At 39.3% G+C, this 20222-nt stretch overlaps 2 gene segments (V, D, J or C); both read left to right on the top strand.

The window, feature by feature from the left end:
- The first annotated feature begins 2824 nt into the window (after positions 1-2824).
- On the top strand, positions 2825-13772 carry LOC134757214 (T-cell receptor alpha chain V region PHDS58-like). The segment is given in 4 exon segments: positions 2825-2870; positions 2998-3385; positions 4526-4573; positions 13553-13772. Coding segments are annotated over 4 exon segments (702 nt in total).
- A 1440-nt stretch (positions 13773-15212) lies between these two features.
- On the top strand, positions 15213-17429 carry LOC134757213 (T cell receptor alpha variable 9-1-like). The segment is given in 2 exon segments: positions 15213-15243; positions 17095-17429. Coding segments are annotated over 2 exon segments (366 nt in total).
- The last annotated feature ends 2793 nt before the right edge of the window (positions 17430-20222 follow it).

Raw genomic sequence — 20222 nt, 5'->3', positions numbered from 1 at the left:
CATCAGGGTTTCTGATTCTTTTCTTGATATTTATATTTGTTGCTTTATACTGAGGCCTAGTCCTCCCTTCTGTCCCTTCATATTATAAGAAGGAAGGACTATACAACTACAGGTATTTCCTGAGTCATTGTTTATGTACGTCTGTTTTCCAATAGGTTTCCTTGAAGATGTGATTTAGTTAAGGACCTTGAGATAGGAAAATTAGCCTGGATCATCCAGGTGGACTCAGTCTAATCACATGGGTTTTTAAAATTGGAGACACATTCCCTGCTGTGGTCAGAGGGAGACGTGACTATGGTTGAATGAACAAAGAGATGAAACGTTGCTGGCTTTGAAGATGGAGGGAGGGGTTGCAGACCAAGAAATATGTGCAGCCTCTAGAAGCTGGAAAGCAGACTCACTCCTAGAGGCTTCAGAAAGTTATATTGCTGATTACTTGATTTTAAGTCAAAGAGACTCATGTTGAACTTCTAACCCACAGAGTTGTAAAAATAAGTTTGTCTTGTTAAGACATCAAGTTTGTGATAACTTGTTATAGCAACCGTATGTCAGTTTGTAGCTTTTTATTTAGAATATGTGAACAAGGGTTTGATGCTGCTTTCAACCTCTTCACTCTTGAATCCCTCAAACTCCTCCCCACTCTCCACCAGTGCACCAATGCCAGACTGAAGGGTTACTCATTACAATTTACATTGCAGTCTCTCATAGTTGTGTTTTTTTCCCATGACTTCCACTTCTGTAGTTAAGTCATCATCTCCTTTACATTTTTATTCTTTTATCAGTGGGAATTTTGGAAAGATAGGCAGTGAGCAGGTATCTGATATCTGGAATTAGAAGCATTATTCATGGACTTCTTGTAAGTGAGAGACAATCTACAGGCAAAAAGAAGCAAGGCAATGAGAATCCCAAGGACAGATTTGATTTCCTGTTGCTAGAAACAATCACAGTCCCAGAAAAGATGCTTTCTAACTTTAGAAAAAGGTCCCTATTGCCCTGAGGAAAGGCAGCGTGTTTCTCTCTTCTCATTTTCCCTAAAATTGATCTCCTGGTGTGACAGTTACTCTTTTTATCCCCAGGGTCTACAGGCTGAAGTGGGAGGGAAGAAAAGGCCTCTTTCAGAACAGGCTTCTTTCAGAAGAACAGCCTTGCTATTGCCACAATCAACACTACCTTGTTTTACAAGACTTGACTCATTCACGTAAAACTACTGGTTGCCTATCTATGTTGGATTTCATGATCAAACAGCTCACATATCTTTTTTCCTTTTAGATGTTTTTCTTAGCTCTGTTGTGCTGGTGCTACTCCTTCTTGGATTCCAGGGTAAATGCAAATGTATTTTTACTCTGTCCCTAGTTCCTTCAGAAATTATTTATATTTTACTTTGCAATGCCTTCATCAATCTTCTGTTTTTTCTGCAGATACTAAAGTCTATCAATGATGTCTTGATGATGTAGTACCCAGAATTGGGTGTAATACTCTGGTTATGTTCCCAGCAAATAGCAGTGTTATTTTACTCTCTTATCTGAATATCATATTATAATTTTTGTTGATCTAAAGCCACTGTATCTTTGTAATTCTGCTTGAAGAAGACAAAGATAATCCTACTTTCTTTTCCTAGATGAGGGCTCATGTTCTAGGTGTCAGGCCTCTGAGCCTAAGCTAAGCCATCATAACCCCTGTGACCTGCACGTATACATCCAGATGGCCTGGAGCAACTGAAGCACCACAAAAGAAGTGAAATAGTCAGTTCCTGCCGTAACTGATGACATTCCACTATAGTGATTTGTTCCTGCCCCACCCTAACTGATCAATTGAATTTGTGACATTCCTTCTCCTGGACAATGAGTCTCCGGAGTTCCCCACCAGAACACCTTGTGACCCCCGCCTCTGCCCGCAAGAGAAAACCCCCTTTAACTGTAATTTTCCACTACCTACCCAAATCCTATAAAACTGCCCCACCCCATCTCCCTTTGCTGACTCCTTTTTCGGGCTCAGTCTGCCTGCACCCAGGTGATTAAAAAGCTTTATTGCTCACACGAAACCTGTTTGGTGGTCTCTTCACAGATGCATATAACACTATACTTTTATTTTGTACATCTGATCTTATTTTTAATTTTACCAAAGTAGGTATCTCCACATCCTACCGCATCCTCCTCTCAACCTGATGCTCACTGCAACAAGACCATTTAAAGCTCAGTCAGAAGAGCTGATCTAACTATTTTTGCTTAAAGAATGTCTCCACTGCTTTTATACAAAGATACTGAGGGACTCCAAAATCTGCTAGATTCATTGTGAGATCTTTTTCTCTGTAAATTCCTCCTCTATTTTACAGTCCTCATTTTTCATTGAGGCTAGGATTAATGTAATATACTACAGAGGGCAACATAGTACAGATTAGGGAAGAAAGAAATGTTCACTGGAAGTTTTTGACACGTCTCCAAACAAGGAAAGCGCAGGTTCACTTCTTGTGGGGAGTCTGTATCCTCAGTCCTGAATCTGGCCTCCAGAGGGTGATGTTGCACAAGGGACAGATGGCTGTTTCCAATGATGATCAACACTTTCTGCTCAGCCCCTTCTTCCTGCAGCTGGCTTACTGAAGCACCGTCACTGGAGTTCTTTGAAGATGGGACAAATGGGGAGAATCAAAGATTGAAAAGCACTCAAGATTATCTCAGCAGTTTTTGTATTTTTACCAAAACAAGAGACTTGCCTAGCCCAACCTTCCTCACGCTCGCTATTCTCAAGACCTGGGTTCCAGCCACTTTCCTACTGGCTCTGAGGAGAATTTCCAAAGAGACACCTGCAGTGTTTCCACAGCTCAGCCATGCTCCTGTTGCTCATACTAGTGCTGGGGATGATTTTTGCCCTGAGTGAGTAACATTCTATTATGGTCTCTAGTTCCACAGAAGTAACTGTTTTCTGATTCAAATCTTAGTAGAAATGCTTTTCATAGACAAGTCTGCACTGTTTTCACTGATATAACATTGATTTTTTCAGGAGATGCCAGAGCCCAGTCTGTGAGCCAGCATAACCACCATGTAATTCTCTCTGAAGCGGCCTCACTGGAGTTGAGATGCAACTATTCCTATGGTGGAACTGTTAATCTCTTCTGGTATGTCCAGTACCCTGGTCAACACCTTCAGCTTCTCCTCAAGTACTTTTCAGGGGATCCACTGGTTAAAGGCATCAAGGGCTTTGAGGCTGAATTTATAAAGAGTAAATTCTCCTTTAATCTGAGGAAACCCTCTGTGCAGTGGAGTGACACGGCTGAGTACTTCTGTGCCATGAATGCCACAGTGTCTGGGACTGCAAAGGGAGCTGAACACAAACTTCGTAAGGTGCTAGGGAGAATAACTGCCTCTGAAAGATTTTGGATTCTGACACAGTAGAAACCATGACGTTAATTTTTTTAAAAAAATTTATTTTTAATTTTTATGGATACATGGTGAATATGTTTATGGAGTACATGAAATATTTTGATACAGGCATTCAATGCATAACAATGACATCACGTAAAATGGGGTATCCATCCCCTGAAACATTTATCCTTTGTGTTACAAACAACCCAATTATACTCTTTTAGTTATTTAAAAATGTACAATTAAATTATTATTGACGGTAGCTACCCTGTTGTGCTATCAAATACTAGGTCTTATTTATTCTTTCTATTTTTTTGTACCTGTTAAACATCCCTCCTCTCCCCCACCCTCCCACTATCATTCCCAGCCTCTGGAAACCATCCTTATCTTCTACTCTCTATCTCTATGAGTTCGATTGTTTTGATTTTTAAATCCCACAGATAAGTGAGAACATGCAATGTTTGTCTTTCTTGCCTGGCTTATTTCACTTAGTGTGATGACCTCCAGTTCCATCCATGCTGTTGCTCTGAACCCAGAAGCATGTGAGACGGGTCTCAATCAATTTAGAAAGTTTATTTCCCAAGGTTAATGACACATCTGTGACACAGCCTCAGGAGGTCCTGACAACATGTGCCCAAGGTGGTTGGGGTACAGGTTGCTTATATACAGTTTAGGGAAACATAATACATCAATCAATACATGTAAGATTTACAGTGGTTTGATCTGGAATGGCAGTACAACTTGAAGGGGAGCTTCCAGATCATAGGTAGATTAAAAAATTTTCTGATTGGCAATTGTTTATTATCAATAGAAAGCAATATCTGGGCTATAATAAGGGGTTGTGGAGGCCAAAGTTTTATCATACAGATGAAGCCTCCATATAGCAGGCTTCAGAGAGAACAGATTGTAAATGTTTTTATCAGACTGAAAGTATGTGTTGATGTTAATGCCAGTCAGCTCTTAAATTCCAAAAGGGAAATCCAAAAGGGAGGGGTGTATAATGAGGCATGTCCAATCACCCCTTCCCATTGTGGCCCAAACTATTTTTTCAGGTTAACTTCGGAATGCCCTTGGCTGAGAGAATGGGTCCATTCAGATGGTTGGAGGCCTGAGAATTTTGTTTTTGGTTTATATTACAAATGACAGGATCTCATTCTTTTTTGAAGCCATGATGTTCTTATTCCACAGTACAGAGATGCTCAGGGACTTGCCAGGTGAGTGTGAAGTTGCTATATTTTAAATGGTTGAGTATGGAAATTGTGACATGGCACAGAGTTTTGCTTTTCATTTATCATTTTATCTTTCAATATCCAGAACAAAAGGTGAACTTCCTTTTGTAAGCATATCTTCTTGCATACTTACTGCTCTTTCAACTTGGTAATTTTAAAGTAGTTTCCCTGGAGTCAGCACTCTGTGCTGATTATTTTCTCTCCTTTTTAAGTGCTTCATTTAGGAAGGAGGAGATTTATTAGGATGCTGGATGGCTTAGAACAATGGCATGCTCATGTACAGTCTAGTAACCTTGTCAGGAAAACCGAAGAAAGGAGAGTGAATAACTCAAATTCCTTAGTAGTTTTTACAGGACTATTTCTTTTTTTGAGACAGAGTTTTGCTCTTGTTTCTGAGGCTGGAGTGCAATGGTGCGATCGTGGCTTACTGCAACCTCCGCCTCCCAGGTTCAAGCGATTCTCCTGCCTCAGCCTCCCAAGTAGCTGCGATTACAGGCGTATGCCACCTTGCCCAGCTATTTTTTTGTATTTTTAATAGAGAAGGGGTTTCTCCATGTTGGTCAGGATGGTCTCAAATTCCTGACCTCAGGTGACCCACCCACCTTGGCTTCCCAAAGTGCTGGGATTACAGGCATAAGCCACCGCGCCTGGCCGTAAAGAACTATTAAGGAGGAACAAAATGCTAGGTCTACTTGGAAAGTCCTGTTTATTTTTTGTTTTTCCCACTTATAAAGACCAATTCTTATTCTTTTGATGTCTTAAATTCTGCAAATCCACATTATAAATCTTCAAAATTGGTGAAATAGTAACTTTTGCCAATTCTTCCAAATGATGTTATTTTAGTTTTTACTCTTATTCCAGTTTCATATGGTTGTACAGTTGGAATATTAGAAATGAATTCTTATCTGTTTAACACTGCCATAATTAAGTGTGTGCAAAATTTAGCAATGTCTGGCCCCTGAAGACATTCTAATTAAGTATTGTAATGGCAATAAAAAGGTCGAAGGGCATGTGATAGATATATGACTTCCCCTGGTTAGGAAGAAAAAAAATGTACAAACACTTTTTAAGCTTCTTACTTGAAGCCTTTAAGGTTAATAATGACTTGAAGAAATGTAAAGAGAAAGAGGAGGAGGAGGGTTGGGCTTTTTTGTTGTGTACCTCTTGATGCTGTCATGAGTAAGAAGAATAGGAATTTGAAGATATAGATAATAATAGTGGATTGTTTCCAGTGATTTACCTAAGCCAAAGGGGACACCAGTAGGGATCAACATTATTTTTCAGGTCATAATGTTATGGCTATTTGTGGTATATACTTTTGGGGGATTTCTGGAAATGAAGTAAGATATATAAAATTATTGATAAGAAATATATACTTATTTAAAGTTTTGTTCTTCAGATTATATTCTCTACTGTCCCCGAGAAACTGATGATCTTTATAAGACTTAAAAACACAGCTAAGTCCTGTGTTCCAGAATGACTGCAAGCAGGTACTTAATACACTACATATGAGAAGGACAAATGGCAAGTTCTTTCAATTCCAAACTGAAGCTCAGTACCGAGGAAATATAACTGCTGGCACCAAGAACCTCAAGCACCTGGAAATGCATTTTCTGCTCTCACACCAACAACCTTGTTTGAGATGTCAGAGTAGTTCTATTGATATGATTGTTTTATAAATGTAAAGAATTTTATATAATATAGATATTAAGGAGAAGGTAGAAATATTTAATTTCTAACACAATTATATTTGCCATATGAGGAGATTGTAACATTTTAAACAATATTATATTATTTCTATCTCTTGATATCAATAAATACATAAATGTAAAATTTCAAATTTTAAAAAATAAATAAAACATTACAGACAAAATTGCCATCTCTTTTATTTTTTTCCTCAGTTTTAATGCCTTCATCCCTCTCTCAAAATAAACCTATTATGAACTTTTTTCTCAACTCCATGTTTTCATATTTCCAAACATAGATTTTTTAAGCAATCTGTGGTGCTGTTTTGTGTTTTTAAAATTTACATGAATGTAATCCAATTGTATGTGTAATTGTGAAACTTGATTTCTTCCCTCAAATATTTTTCAGATATAGAAAAATTTGTATATGTAGTATATTTCATTTCTTTTAGCTGATACATACTATTCCATTTTATGGATATATTATATGTCCCTTTTGATGCACATTGGATTGTACATTTACAAAGCTCAATAGGCCACGTAAGTATTGGTTTCCCTCACACCCTAAGTGTTTTCAAGAGGAGTCCTTTCAGCTATCTATACAGTTCACAGATTACTCTTTTTGCAATGCCTCCCTCCCCTCCTCCCACATCAAGTGCTAAGGTGCGAGGGAATAAGACCGAACAGGCCATCCAGACTTAGAAACCCCATACCCCAAATAGAAACCGGTATCTCCTGTAACAGTTATAAAAGTTACTGCTCCAGAACTATGACATCTTAAAAAGTATTCACAGTCCATTTACAGTTCAGATGCAGTTTATCAATCAGGATCATTTTTACCATAACAATCTTACTTGGTAATCCAGCTGATGTTCTACCTTTATTGGATTTCCAGAGAAACAGAGATTAGAAAGTTAATCTAATTTTTTTCATGTGGAAGGAGAAAAGATTTTGTTAATCCTTTATTCAATGAGTGTTTCTGATCTTTTATTATAAAAATTCTACAAGGAATACAATTATGTTTCCTTATACATAGATATAGAATGTTTTATGTTATACACCCGGAAGTGGCATTTGCTGGGTTATATGATTCACATCTTTAAAAATGTACTTGCAATTGCCGCATTGCTCTTGAAATATTCTTACCAATTTTTCCCTCATTAGTAGCACAGAAGAATTCCTGTCTCTTTACACCCTTGCAAACACTTCTTATTTCTTATATAACATCCTGCCCTCTCTATCTGTGTTTCCTGCATTTCTCAAGTAAAGTACGTATAGTCATTTTTTCAAGATTTGCTTCTGGAAGAACCCAATATAAGAGATCTGGTACAGAAGTGGTCATAGAGAACAAATACATAGAATGAGATTTTGGAATTAAATTATTCATGGCCAGAAGGGAACAAGGATCCCATTATTAGCAGTAGGTGCAGTGGTAATAAGTACTGAAAGATCATAGCATCACAATTATTAATTGCGGTGAATTGGCATGGGGTTCATGTGTAAGTTGTTGCAGTAGCTTATGTGATATACTTAGCATTTGAGAAGTATTGTGATAATGGTAATTTTATGTGCTGTGGAGCTGGCTATTTATTGTCAAGTGCCATCAGGGAAGAGCAATAACAAAATGGAACCAGCTAAGACCACTGCGTATTTCACCATCTCTATTCAATGGTGATCTTTGGAAGATAATGGCTGCTGCTTCCCATCTGTCTTTCAAATCTTGTGTAAATGCTCTTTTGTATTCAGAAGGGGATTCTGGGCACTGTATTTTCCAGTGCAGCTACATGAACAATAGAACAATCCAACACAGAAAGCCAAGAGCCAAGTTCACTGGTTTGCTACTTAGTTCACCAGTGTGCTATGTTGCACATTGTCAACTGGGCTTCTTTCTCGTCCCCTTTAATATATTCCCCTGCTTTGCTAGGGAAGAAACCCAAACTACAATTCACATAATCCCTTTCATTCATTTAGTTTTAATTCTACGAATGAGAGGCATTTGGGAATAATATCAGGCAAGTAGAAAAGAAAGAGAAACCATTATTCTTCTGTAGGGACTGTATGCAGGCAGCTCAGATTACCAGCTGTGAGGACTTTGTTTGACTTCTGGGTTTCTTCCTAAGAATCACTCATTTTGGTGTCACAGGCAGCTGGATGATGCATCACACCTCAAAATTTCCTGTAATCAGTCTTTCCCATTTTTGTTCATTAGCCCCTCCAATGGTTGTATGTCTAATTTTGTGTATTAGATCTTACTTTTTAAAAGAGTTTTAAAAATAACTTTTATTTTAGAAAGTTAATATGTGCATTATAGAAAGCTGAGAAACACAACAAGCAAAGAACAAAGTCATTCACTATCACAAGCACTTTATAGTTTGATGTGTCCTTCTGGGTCCTGTGTATGTACATAGACAACATCCAATTTTACGTGTGATTGAGATCATACAGTATATATGATGTTTTTTCACACATCATGAATATTTACCAATTCAAAATCCCAAGGCTATATGAGCATTTTGATAACAAAGAATATACCACATCAACTCAATCTGTTAGAAAAAAAGTAATCCTGCCTTTCTTGGGGACAAAAATTTCAAAGAAGACAAAAACGGAAACAGGCCTCTAGGTTAAAAGTACTGTCAGAGTTACAGTTAAAATACCACATTCCCTTTAATGGTCAATTTAAAAAGAGATGTAAAGCAACAGAGTACACTAAGTATAATGTTTCTAAGAGAATTCTTTTTCTGATCTGTACTATTAAATATTAGCAAGAAGGTATGTTTTCATTGCATTACTTAGTGTATTCCTATAGTACAGCCAAAAGAGATGCACATACATCAATAGCTATTATCAAAATGTAAATATAAACATATCAGCATACACCTGTCCCTTTATACTTCCTTCTGCCCTTCAGCTGCCAATCTACTGAACACATCCTGATACATATACTGCTCAGAGGTGGTTTAACAACAATTCCATGTCCAAGGTTCATCTTTTCTATCAAGCATAAAAAATACATTTACAAAGTGGCTAATCCACCAGCTCTAATTTTTCTCATACGTTGTCACCTCAGGGCATCTATAAAGCTTAGATGTTGCAAAATAAAGACTGAACTTTATCCACAATAAACACAGGCAGGTTACAGAAAATGCATATATAAATCTATGGTTATAGTCCAAAAAAGTCGCCTAAGTATGGAGATATTAGCAAAGAGGCCTTCCCTCCATCCTTCCTCTTCTTTCTCTTCCTCTTCTCTCACCATTCTAGTGACTAAGTACCTGATTACATCCAGCTCCAAAAGATGGATTAACAAAGGTCACTGCCAGTAGATAGGCCTTCTTAAAAATGAACAAAAGGACATTTATAAAGGGGTTATTTTACTACCTCTACCTTTAACATACTTTGGCCATTAGGACTTGTTTATCTTTTAATACACAGCAATGTTAACAAAAACACATACAGGGCCGGGTGCGGTGGCTCATGCCTGTAATCCCAGCACTTTGGGAGGCCGAGGCGGGCGGATCACGAGGTCAGGAGATTGAGACCATCCTGGCTAACACGGTGAAACCCCGTCTCCACTAAAAATACAAAAATTAGCGAGGCGTGGTGGCGGGCGCCTGTAGTCCCAGCTACTCAGAGAGGCTGAGGCAGGAGAATGGCGTGAACCCGGGAGGCGGAGCTTGCAGTGAGCCGAGATCGCTCCAGTGCACTCCAGCCTGGGAGACAGAGCGAGATTCCGTCTCAAAAAACAAAAAAACAAAAACAAAAACAAAAACCATATACAGAACAATGGTTAGACGATCTGAACTAATCTAACTCACAGGCACAAAACTTCTCTCTGCATACTTCCTTTTGCCCCATCTCCCACCATACAACGAAGTCAGCATACTCTCCAAGACATCAAGTTTAACAATTCCATTCCCCAAATGCAGCTAGTCCTGTGAAATCACAAAAAATACTCAGAGTGTCACTTTAGCTGTTTTAATGTACATACTTTAACATATGTTATGTACACTTTGAAATATCTAGAAAGACTAGATTTTCATATAAGAACTTAAGTTTTCCGTTATACACAGAGTAGCATTGAATTAACTACTAATGCTATAATGTGATAGAGTTAGTTTACTAACTCTATACCTTTGTCATACACTGGTGACCTCTTTAGCATCTGGAAAGACTAGATATAAATTAGGATTAATTTGTCCTTTATATACACTATATACACAGATAAGGAAAACAAAATGCACAGACGTAAGAGACAATGGCTAATGTTGCCTCATTGTAAGCACATTGCCACGGAACTCTTTACACTTCCTCCTCCTCCCAGGAGCCAGCACACAAACATAATCTGTATTACTCAAGAGGTGGTTTGGCCATTTCCTGCTCCAGCCCCCAATCAACATTTCATATGAATTTTAAGAAAAAGATATTTTAAAAATTTGTTATTTTCTACCTCTACTTTTGACAGCTATGAAGCACTTTAGAACATCAAGAAAGGCAAGATAGGCCAGGCATGGTGGCTCACGCCTTTCATCCCAGCACAACACTGCACTCCAGTCTAGGTGACAGAGAGAGACTCCTTCTAAACAAACAAACAAACAAACAAAACAACAACAACAACAACAAAAAAACAATTAGCCAGGCATGGTGGTGGGTGTCTGTAATCCCAGCTGCTTGGGAGGCTCAGGCAGGAGAATCGCTTGAACCTGGGAGGTGGAGGTTGCAGTGAGCTGAAATCATTCCATTGCACTCTAGCCTGGGCTGCAAGAGTGAGACTCCGTCTCAAAACAAAAACAAACAAACAAACAACCCCCCCCCCCAAAAAACCACACCAAAAAACAAAAAAACTAGATCTATACAGAACAGAGGCCTCAGAAATAATGCCACACATCTACAACCATCTGATCTTTGACAAACCTGACAAAAACAAGAAATGGGGAAAGGATTCCCTATTTAATAAATGGCATTGGGAAAACTGGCTGGCCACATGCAGAAAACTGAAACTGAGCCCCTTCCTTACACCTTATACAAAAATTAACTCAAGTTGGATTAAAGACTTAAACATAAGACCTAAAACCATAAACACCCTAGAAGAAAACCTAGGCAATACCATTCAGGACATAGGCATGGACAAAGACTTCACAATTAAAACACCAAAAGCAATGGCAACAAAAGCCAAAATTGACAAATGGGATCTAATTAAACTAAAGAGCTTCTGCACAGCAAAAGAAACTATCATCAGAGTGAACAGGCAACCTACAGAATGGGAGAAAAACTTTGCAATCTACCCATCTGACAAAGGGCTAATATCCAGAATCTACAAAGAACTTAAACAAATTTACAAGAAAAAGGCAAACAACCCCATCAAAAAGTGGGTGAAGGGTATGAACAGACATATCTCAAAAGAAGACATTTATGCAGCCAACAAACATGAAAAAAAAAGCTAATCATCACTGGTCATTAGAGAAATGCAAATCAAAACCACAATGAGATACCATCTCACGCAAGGTAGAATGGTGATCATTAAAAAGTCAGGAAACAACAGATGCTAGAGAGGATGTGGAGAAATAGGAACGCTTTTACACTGTTGGTGGGAGGGTAAATTAGTTCAACCATTGTGGAAGATGGTGTGGTGATTCCTTAGGGATCTAGAACCAGCAATACCATTTGATCCAGCAATCCCATTACTGGGTATATACCCAAAGGATTAGAAATCATTCTGCTATAAAGACACATGCACACGTATGTTTATTGCAGCACTGTGCACAATAGCAAAGACTTGGAACCAACCCAAATGCCCATCAATGATAGACTGGATAAAGAAAATGTGGCACATATACACCATGGAATACTATGCAGCCATAAAAAAGGATGAGTTCATGTCCTTTGCAGGGACATGGATGAAGCTGGAAACCATCATTCTCAGCAAACTAACACAGGAACAGAAATCCAAACACTGCATGTTCTCACTCGTAAGTGGGAGTTGAACAATGAGAACACATGGACACAGGGAGGGAAATATCATACACTGGGGCCTGTCGGGGGAGGGGGAGTGGGGGAGGGATAGCATTAGGAGAAATACCTAATGTAGATGATGGGTTGATTGGTGCAGCAAACCACCACGGCACAGGTATACCTATGTAACAAACCTGTACATTCTGCACATGTATTCCAGAACTTAAAGTAAAATAAATAAATAAATAAATAAAAATAAATCAAAAGAAAGACAAGATATTTCAAAAAAATTCTTAGCATTGTCAACAATATATACAGTAGTGAGGAATAAAATGCGCACATAAAGCAGTGGTTATAATATGAAAATGTCTCCTAAGCATGACCAGTCTGGAAAAGAACCTTCTCTTCATTCTCACTGACTTCTGCTCCATGGCCTCTAACCCACTGAATGAACGTGGTGGTGTGTTGCTCCTAGAGTCACTTCTAGAGCTCGTCTAACAACTTTCGTTTCAAAGAGTCATTTCCAGAAGGCGTTTGCTTTCTACAATTTTTTAAAAGAACAAATGGGCATTTACAAGACATGTGATTTTCTTTTTTTCTTTATTTTATTTTATTTTTTTGAGATGGGCTTTCACTCTTGTTGCCCAGGCTGAAGTGCAATGGCGCCATCTCGGTTCACTGCAACCTCCGCCTCCCGGGTTCAAGCGATTCTCCTGGGATTACAAGCATGTGCCACCTCGCCCGGCTAATTTTGTATTTTCAGTAGAGATGGGGTTTCCCCATGTTGGTCAGGCTGGTCTCGAACTCTGGACCTCAGGTGATCTACCCGCCTCCGCCTCCCAAAGTGCTGGGATTACAGGTGTGAGCCACCGCGCTCGGCTGACGTGTGATTTTCTAACTATATTATACGTCAACAACCTTTTTAAATCTAGAATGGCTAGGTGGAGCAAAAATTTTCTTTTAAAAGGTTGAGGGAAAAGTTGAGAGCAGCTTTTTCATATTATTTACCTGGGCCTTCTATAAAGGCCAGTAAATCCTCCCAAATGGTGGGAGGCATTTCCAGTCCACCAAATGTGGCATGTGATTTCTCTCTTTGGATATCAAGGTCTGGTAGAACAAACGGCAACCACCCAATGGCCTGCTAACCACTCCACCTGTCCTTGTGGGGGCTCTGCTCACCTTCTAGGCCCTTTTAGGCCTTTGTCCATCATTTCTGGCATTTTTGGGAGGAGGTAAGGTCTTGTCTAACTGGGACAAAGTGGTCAGCCCGAGACCCGCATCTGTGCAACTCCATGGCATAATGAAGTTCCTGAGCTTGTGTCTCTAGGCCCGCCTTCTTGGGTTCTGCAAACTACTGCAGCCCTCAGCGCCTTCTGGCGGCTGCCGTTCTTCTCCCTCTGCGACATCCATTTCCTCCCAAAGGCACGGTGTCCTCCGCAGCTCGGCGAGGGCTTCGCCAAGGCGCAGCAGGATTTCTAGATGTTCTAAAGTGCTTTATAGCCCAGCGAGGTCTGGGCCCAGAGAGGCTGCCGCCATCAGCTCACTGAAGTGGGGAGAGAAGGTTTGCAGGGCCCCAGCTCACCTGCCTCTCAGTGCGCTGCTTCTCACCACATTGTCTGCCTGAACTCTAAATGTCTTTCTACTGAAAATATTTGGATTGTTTTATGAGGAGACCGAGGACCACCTGGTGGCCATCAAGCAGATCATCTAGAGGCAAAACTCCTTGTCTGAGGAATTCAGAAGTAATTATTAATCGACGTCCCTATTATCAAAAGCAGGCATCTAGTACCGGGCTTCTTTCCCAAAAATGTATAAGTAACTAGAATTTCTATACATCTCTGGAATGCATGTATGTTGAAACTTATTGTGCAGCCCTTGCTGACATCAAAGCACCAAAATGTCTACAAATGTAATCATTTATCCTGACCTAGGTGGCTAATATGGTCCAAATTACCCTTAAGCTCCTGCTTTAAGGTTCATAAATGCTCCTAAGGAAAAATCCACCGTGGCTTGCTCAGTCTGCTCTTGCTGAAGCGCCCTGCTGCACTCCTCTGCAGCATTGTTTCTAATAAAGCTTTCCTTTTCAAACCCACACTGTTGTGGGTAAATTCTTCTTATTACCATGAGCCAATCACTTTCCGTTGCTGTGGCGCTGACACCTCGCCCAGCATTTCTGTTTGCCAGATTGACTCTCGACTGACAACAGATCTGTATAAATTCAAGTCCTTGAAGTGGAGATTCTGAGGCTTGCAGTCAGACCATTTGGATAAATCTAGTATCAGCTGGGAATTTGCTTAAGCATTTTTTCATTGATTACACAGTTCTACCGTATTTCACTTAAATCTACTGCTACAGTTCCTCTATGATATTCATCTCCTTTTGAAATCATGGTGATATGGCTTGGACCTGTGTCCCCACCCAAATCTCATGTTCAATTGTAATTCCCAGTGTTGCAGGTGGGGCCTGGTGGGAGGTGGTTGGATCACTGGGGTGGACCTTTCATGAATGGTTTAGCACCATTCCCTTGGTCTGTTCTTGAAATAGTGAGTGAGTTCTTGTGAGATCTGGTTGTTTAAAAGTGTGTGGCACCTTCCCGCCCTCTCTCTCTTGCTCCTGTTTCTGCCATGTAAGAAGCCGTGCTTCAGCTTTGCCTTTCACCATGATTGGAAGCTTCCCGAGGCTCCCAGAAGCAGAAGCCTGTATGCTTCCTGTACAGTCTGCAGAACCATGAGCCAATTAAACCTCTTTTCTTTATAAATTACTGAGTCTCAGGTATCTATAGCAACGCAGGAATAGACCAATACACCTGCTGTGGAAAATAGATTCCCTCAAAAGAGTGGAGGGTTGTTACAATACTAAGGACAAGGTTTCCATGGAAAAAGTAAAGAAAGTTAGGAACAGTGAAACTGCTCGCTCTATATTTCTGTTTAGACTTCAGGTAGAGTCAGTTAGATGAATGGGCCAAAAGAACCAGGAAAAGGAGGAAGATGCAGCTTGATCACAGAGATCTGACACAGGGTAAGAGGGAAAAGGAGGAGAGCCTTTGTATAGACCCAAATAATATCCAGATTAAATTTTCTTCCCAAGTTTAGAGTTTGTTAACATTTACACCTTGCTGCAGAACCATGTAGCTGCTGTCTCTGAATTCATGGAGAGTGAATGTTCCAGGAAGCACAATGGAAGGCATCCAGGTTCAAAGATAAATGTTAGTGGGGCTGACAGAAAAACGGCAACCTTCTTACCAAGTTTGTCCTGGGAACATCCAGAGATTTTTATTATAAGTCGACTAAACAAGAATAGTGAGAGTAAACAGCAATTGTTTTAGCTACTGTGACTTCAGTACTACCATGAAAGGAGAATCTGTGAGGATTGGAGTTTTTTCCTCATGCTCATCCCACAAGTGCTTCACTGATACCTTGTCTGTCTGCCTAGGTCAGTGTTCTCAAAGATTATTTTGTGAATGCGTATAACACTGGCTGTATCACAAACACCTGAGGAGATTTTTAACTTCCAGGATCTTGATTCTGAACATTTTGCTTTTGTAAGTGAGGAGATCTCCAAATCTGTATTTTAAGATGATCACCAACTAACTCTTACATGAAGAGAAGTGTCATCCTTGCTATGATTCTATACATCAGCAGACATGTCTCTACCAATCCTAGAAGCTGAGATGGGCTTATTCTTTGGTCTTTTGAGGCAAATCCAAATTATTTAAGTACCTTATCCTGTGGTAAAAATAACTATTGGTCAATAGTATTGGTGGATGGACATATGTAGGGGGTATATAATCAAGGCTAAATTTCCATTAAAAGTTTAGTATCACAACACTTTGCCTCATGCACATAGGCCAGTCACATTATCTGGGAATCATTTCTTCTCCTACAGGAGAAGAAAGTGATGCCAGATAATTTTGTAGGGATTTAATGACTTTAGTTACTATATTTTTTCATTATAAGAGTTATATATTCTTTACTTTCCTTTTTTCTTTGAAAAGAATTTATTAATTGGAAATTACAATTAATTTATTTCTGTAATTGATGCCTTAAATGTGAAGCAATATGATATTTCAAGTAGTAGCAATTCCTCAACCAAAGACCATTCATTTACTCATGCATTTGTGTATTTAAGAAGTGTTTCCTAACCACCTGCTGAGTGTTTGACATTGTACTAGGTACGGGAATACAGCAGTGAAAAAAAGCTTAAGTCTCTGTCATCTCAAATAATCTACTAACGATTAAACATGTGCTACTGACATTCCTCTGGTTTTATCCTAAAAAAGTGCTAATACGATATTTTAGTGGATCATGGGTTGGGCAAAGATGGCTAAATAAGAAAAGGTAAAATGAATTATTCTCAGAAATGCCATGGTATGAAAAGAACTTGCAAGTCAGACAGTGTGCTGTTAAAAAAAACAGAGTTATAAAAAAGACCAACTATTCTTTAGATATACAAAGAACTATCAGACAGCTAATAGGTGTCTTAGAAAAAAAAAAAGGCAGAAGTGAAGATACAGGATTGACTTTTGAAAGAACAGTCAACAATCCTTTTAGTTTAGGATCTTGCCCACAAGGGGGTGCATCTTCCTAACACATTCACATTTCCTGCTCACGCTCATTTCTTCAGTGTGACCTTAACTTTTCCTCACACTAAGAAGACAAGACCTAAGGGCACCAGAGGGTCTAAAAATGAATTCTTCTCCAGGACCAGCGATTGCACTATTCTTAATGTTTGGTAAGTAAAATGGCACTTAAAACTTAGAATCTTTTGTTCCATTATGTTGATGTAATCTGTAACCACAGTTTTCTCTAATCGGTACAGCTCAGATCATGTCTAAGGTAACTTGGTATAATTTGTTTATTTTTTTTTCAGGGGGAATCAATGGAGATTCAGTGGTGCAGACAGAAGGCCAAGTGCTCCTCTCTGAAGGGGATTCCCTGATTGTGAACTGCTCCTATGAAACCACACAGTACCCTTCCCTTTTTTGGTATGTCCAATATCCTGGAGAAGGTCCACAGCTCCTCCTGAAAGCCATGAAGGCCAATGACAAGGGAAGGAACAAAGGTTTTGAAGCCACGTACCATAAAGAAACCACTTCTTTCCACTTGGAGAAAGACTCAGTTCAAGAGTCAGACTCCGCTGTGTACTTCTGTGCTCTGAGTGACACAGTGACAGGGACTGCAGGGGGAGCTGAGCACAAACTCTGAGCAGCACAAGGGGCCTGGCTGCTGAGTGTAAGCCACTGTGATCCACTCTGGTTAGGGACCAGGAACTACTCTACTGTTGTTGCCCACCACTCACCCTAGGCACTCCTAGTGTGAAAGCCATCCAAATAAACTCTAAAACACTATAGAATAACTAAAAGTAAAAATGCCTCACACCAGATGCTTTAACAATGAGAGTGAAAACAGAATGTCACCATAGTTCCTCAACCTTATTTGAAATTTGTGATTTTGAAAGTATAAAACCTTGAGATAAAATTTTGAAAGTATAAAACCTTGAGATAAATCATGAGTGAACTCCCATTCACAATTGCTTCGAATAGAATAAAATACCTAGGATTCCAACTTACAAGGGATGTGAAGGACCTCTTCAAGGAGAACTACAAACCACTGCTCAAAGAAATGAGAGGATACAAACAAATGGAAGAACATTCCATCCTTATGGGTAGGAAGAATCAATATCATGAAAATGGCCATACTGCCCAAGGTAATTTATAGATTCAATGCCATCCCCATCAAGCTACCAACGATTTTCTTCACAGAATTGGAAAAAACTACTTTAAGGTTCATATGGAACCAAAAAAGAGCCTGCGTTGCCAAGTCAATCCTAAGCCAAAAGAACAAAACTAGAGGCATCACGCTACCTGACTTCAAACTATACTAAAAGGCTGCAGTAACCAAAACAGCATGGTACTGGTACCAAAACAGAGATATAGACCAATGGAACAGAACAGAGCCCTCAGAAATAATGCCACATATCTACAACTATCTGATCTTTGACAAACCTGACAAAAACAAGAAATGGGGAAAGGATTCTCTATTTAATAAATGGTGCTGGGAAAACTGACTAGCCATATGTAGAAAGCTGAAACTGGATCCCTTCCTTACACCTTATACAAAAATTAATTCAAGATGGATTAAAGACTTAAATGTTAGACCTAAAACGATAAAAACCCTAGAAGAAAACCTAGGCATTACCATTCTGGACATAGGCATGGGCAAGGACTTCATGTCTAAAACACCAAAAGCAGTGGCAACAAAAGCTAAAATTGACAAATGGGATCTAATTAAACTAAAGAGAGCTTCTGCACAGCAAAAGAAACTACCATCAGAGTCAACAGGCAACCTACAGAATGGGAGAAAATTTTTGCAATCTACTCATCTGACAAAGGGCTAATATCCAGAATCTACAATGAACTCCAACAAATTTACAAGAAAAAAACAAACAACCCCATCAAAAAGTGGGTGAAGGATATGAACAGGCACTTCTCAAAAGAAGACATTTATGCAGCCAAAAGACACATGAAAAAGTGCTCATCATCACTGGCCATCAGAGAAACGCAAATCAAAACCACAATGAGATACCATCTCACACCAGTTAGAATGGCAATCATTAAAAAGTCAGGAAACAACAGGTGCTGGAGAGGATGTGGAGAAATAGAAACACTTTTACACTGTTGGTGGGACTGTAAAGTAGTTCAACCATTGTGGAAGTCAGTGTGGTGATTCCTCAGGGATCTAGAACTAGAAATACCATTTGACCCAGCCATCCCATTGCTGGGTATATACCCAAAGGATTATAAATCATGCTGCTATAAAGACACATACACACATATGATTATTGTGGCACTATTCACAATAGCAAAGACTTGGAACCAAGCCAAATGTCCAGCAATGATAGACTGGATTAAGAAAATGTGGCACATATACACCATGGAATACTATGCAGCCATAAAAAATGGTGAGTTCATGTCCTTTGTAGGGACATGGATGAAGCTGGAAACCATAATTCTCAGCAAACTATCGCAAGGACAAAAAGCCAAACACTGCATGTTCTCACTCATAGGTGGGAATTGAACAATGAGAACACATGGACACAGGAAGGGGAACATCACACACCGGGGACTGATGTGGGTTGGGGGGAGAGGGGAGGGATAGCATTAGGAGATATATCTAATGCTAAATGACGAGTTAATGGGTGCAGCACAAAAACATGGCACATGTATACATATGTAACAAACCTGCACGTTGTGCACATGTACCCTAAAACTTAAAGTATAATAATAATAAAATAAAATTTAAAAATAAAATGTCTTATATCCAAAAGACAGGCAATAACAAATGCTGGCCAAGATGTGAGGAAAAGGGAACCCTCATACACTATTGATTGGAATATAAAATAGTACAATCACTATGGAGAACAGTTTTAGTTTCCTCAAAAAACTAAAAATAGAGCTACTATGTGATCCAGCTGGGTATATACCCAAAGAAAGGAAATTAGTATATCAAGGAGATATCTGTACCTCCCGTTTGTTGCAGCACTGTTCACAATAGCTAAGATTTGGAAGCAACCTAAGTGTTCATCAACAGATGAATGGATCAAGAAAATGTGGTACATATATGCAATAGTACCATTCCGCCATAAAAAGGAATGAGATTCTGTCATTTGCAACTACATGGATGAAACTGGAGATCATTATGCTAAGTAAAATAAGCCAGGCAGAGAAAGACAAATATCACATATTCTTACTTATTTGGGGGATCTAAAAATCAAAACAATTGAAATCAGGAACATAGAGAGTAGGAGGATGGTCTGAGGCTGCAAAGTGGTGGGGTGGGAGAGGGAGATGGGGATGGTTAATGGGAACCAAAAATTAGAAAGAATAAGACCCACCATTTGATAGCACAACAGGGTGACTATAGTCAACAATAATTGTACATTTAAAAATAACTAAAAGAGTGTAATTGAATTATTTGCAACACAAAGGATAAATGCTT

This window comes from Gorilla gorilla, chromosome 15 (genome assembly GCF_029281585.2).
Source record: "Gorilla gorilla gorilla isolate KB3781 chromosome 15, NHGRI_mGorGor1-v2.1_pri, whole genome shotgun sequence".
NCBI lineage: Eukaryota > Metazoa > Chordata > Mammalia > Primates > Hominidae > Gorilla > Gorilla gorilla.
The sequence above is the reverse complement of the archived record's forward strand: the minus strand, read 5'-3'. Positions and strand labels throughout refer to the sequence as shown.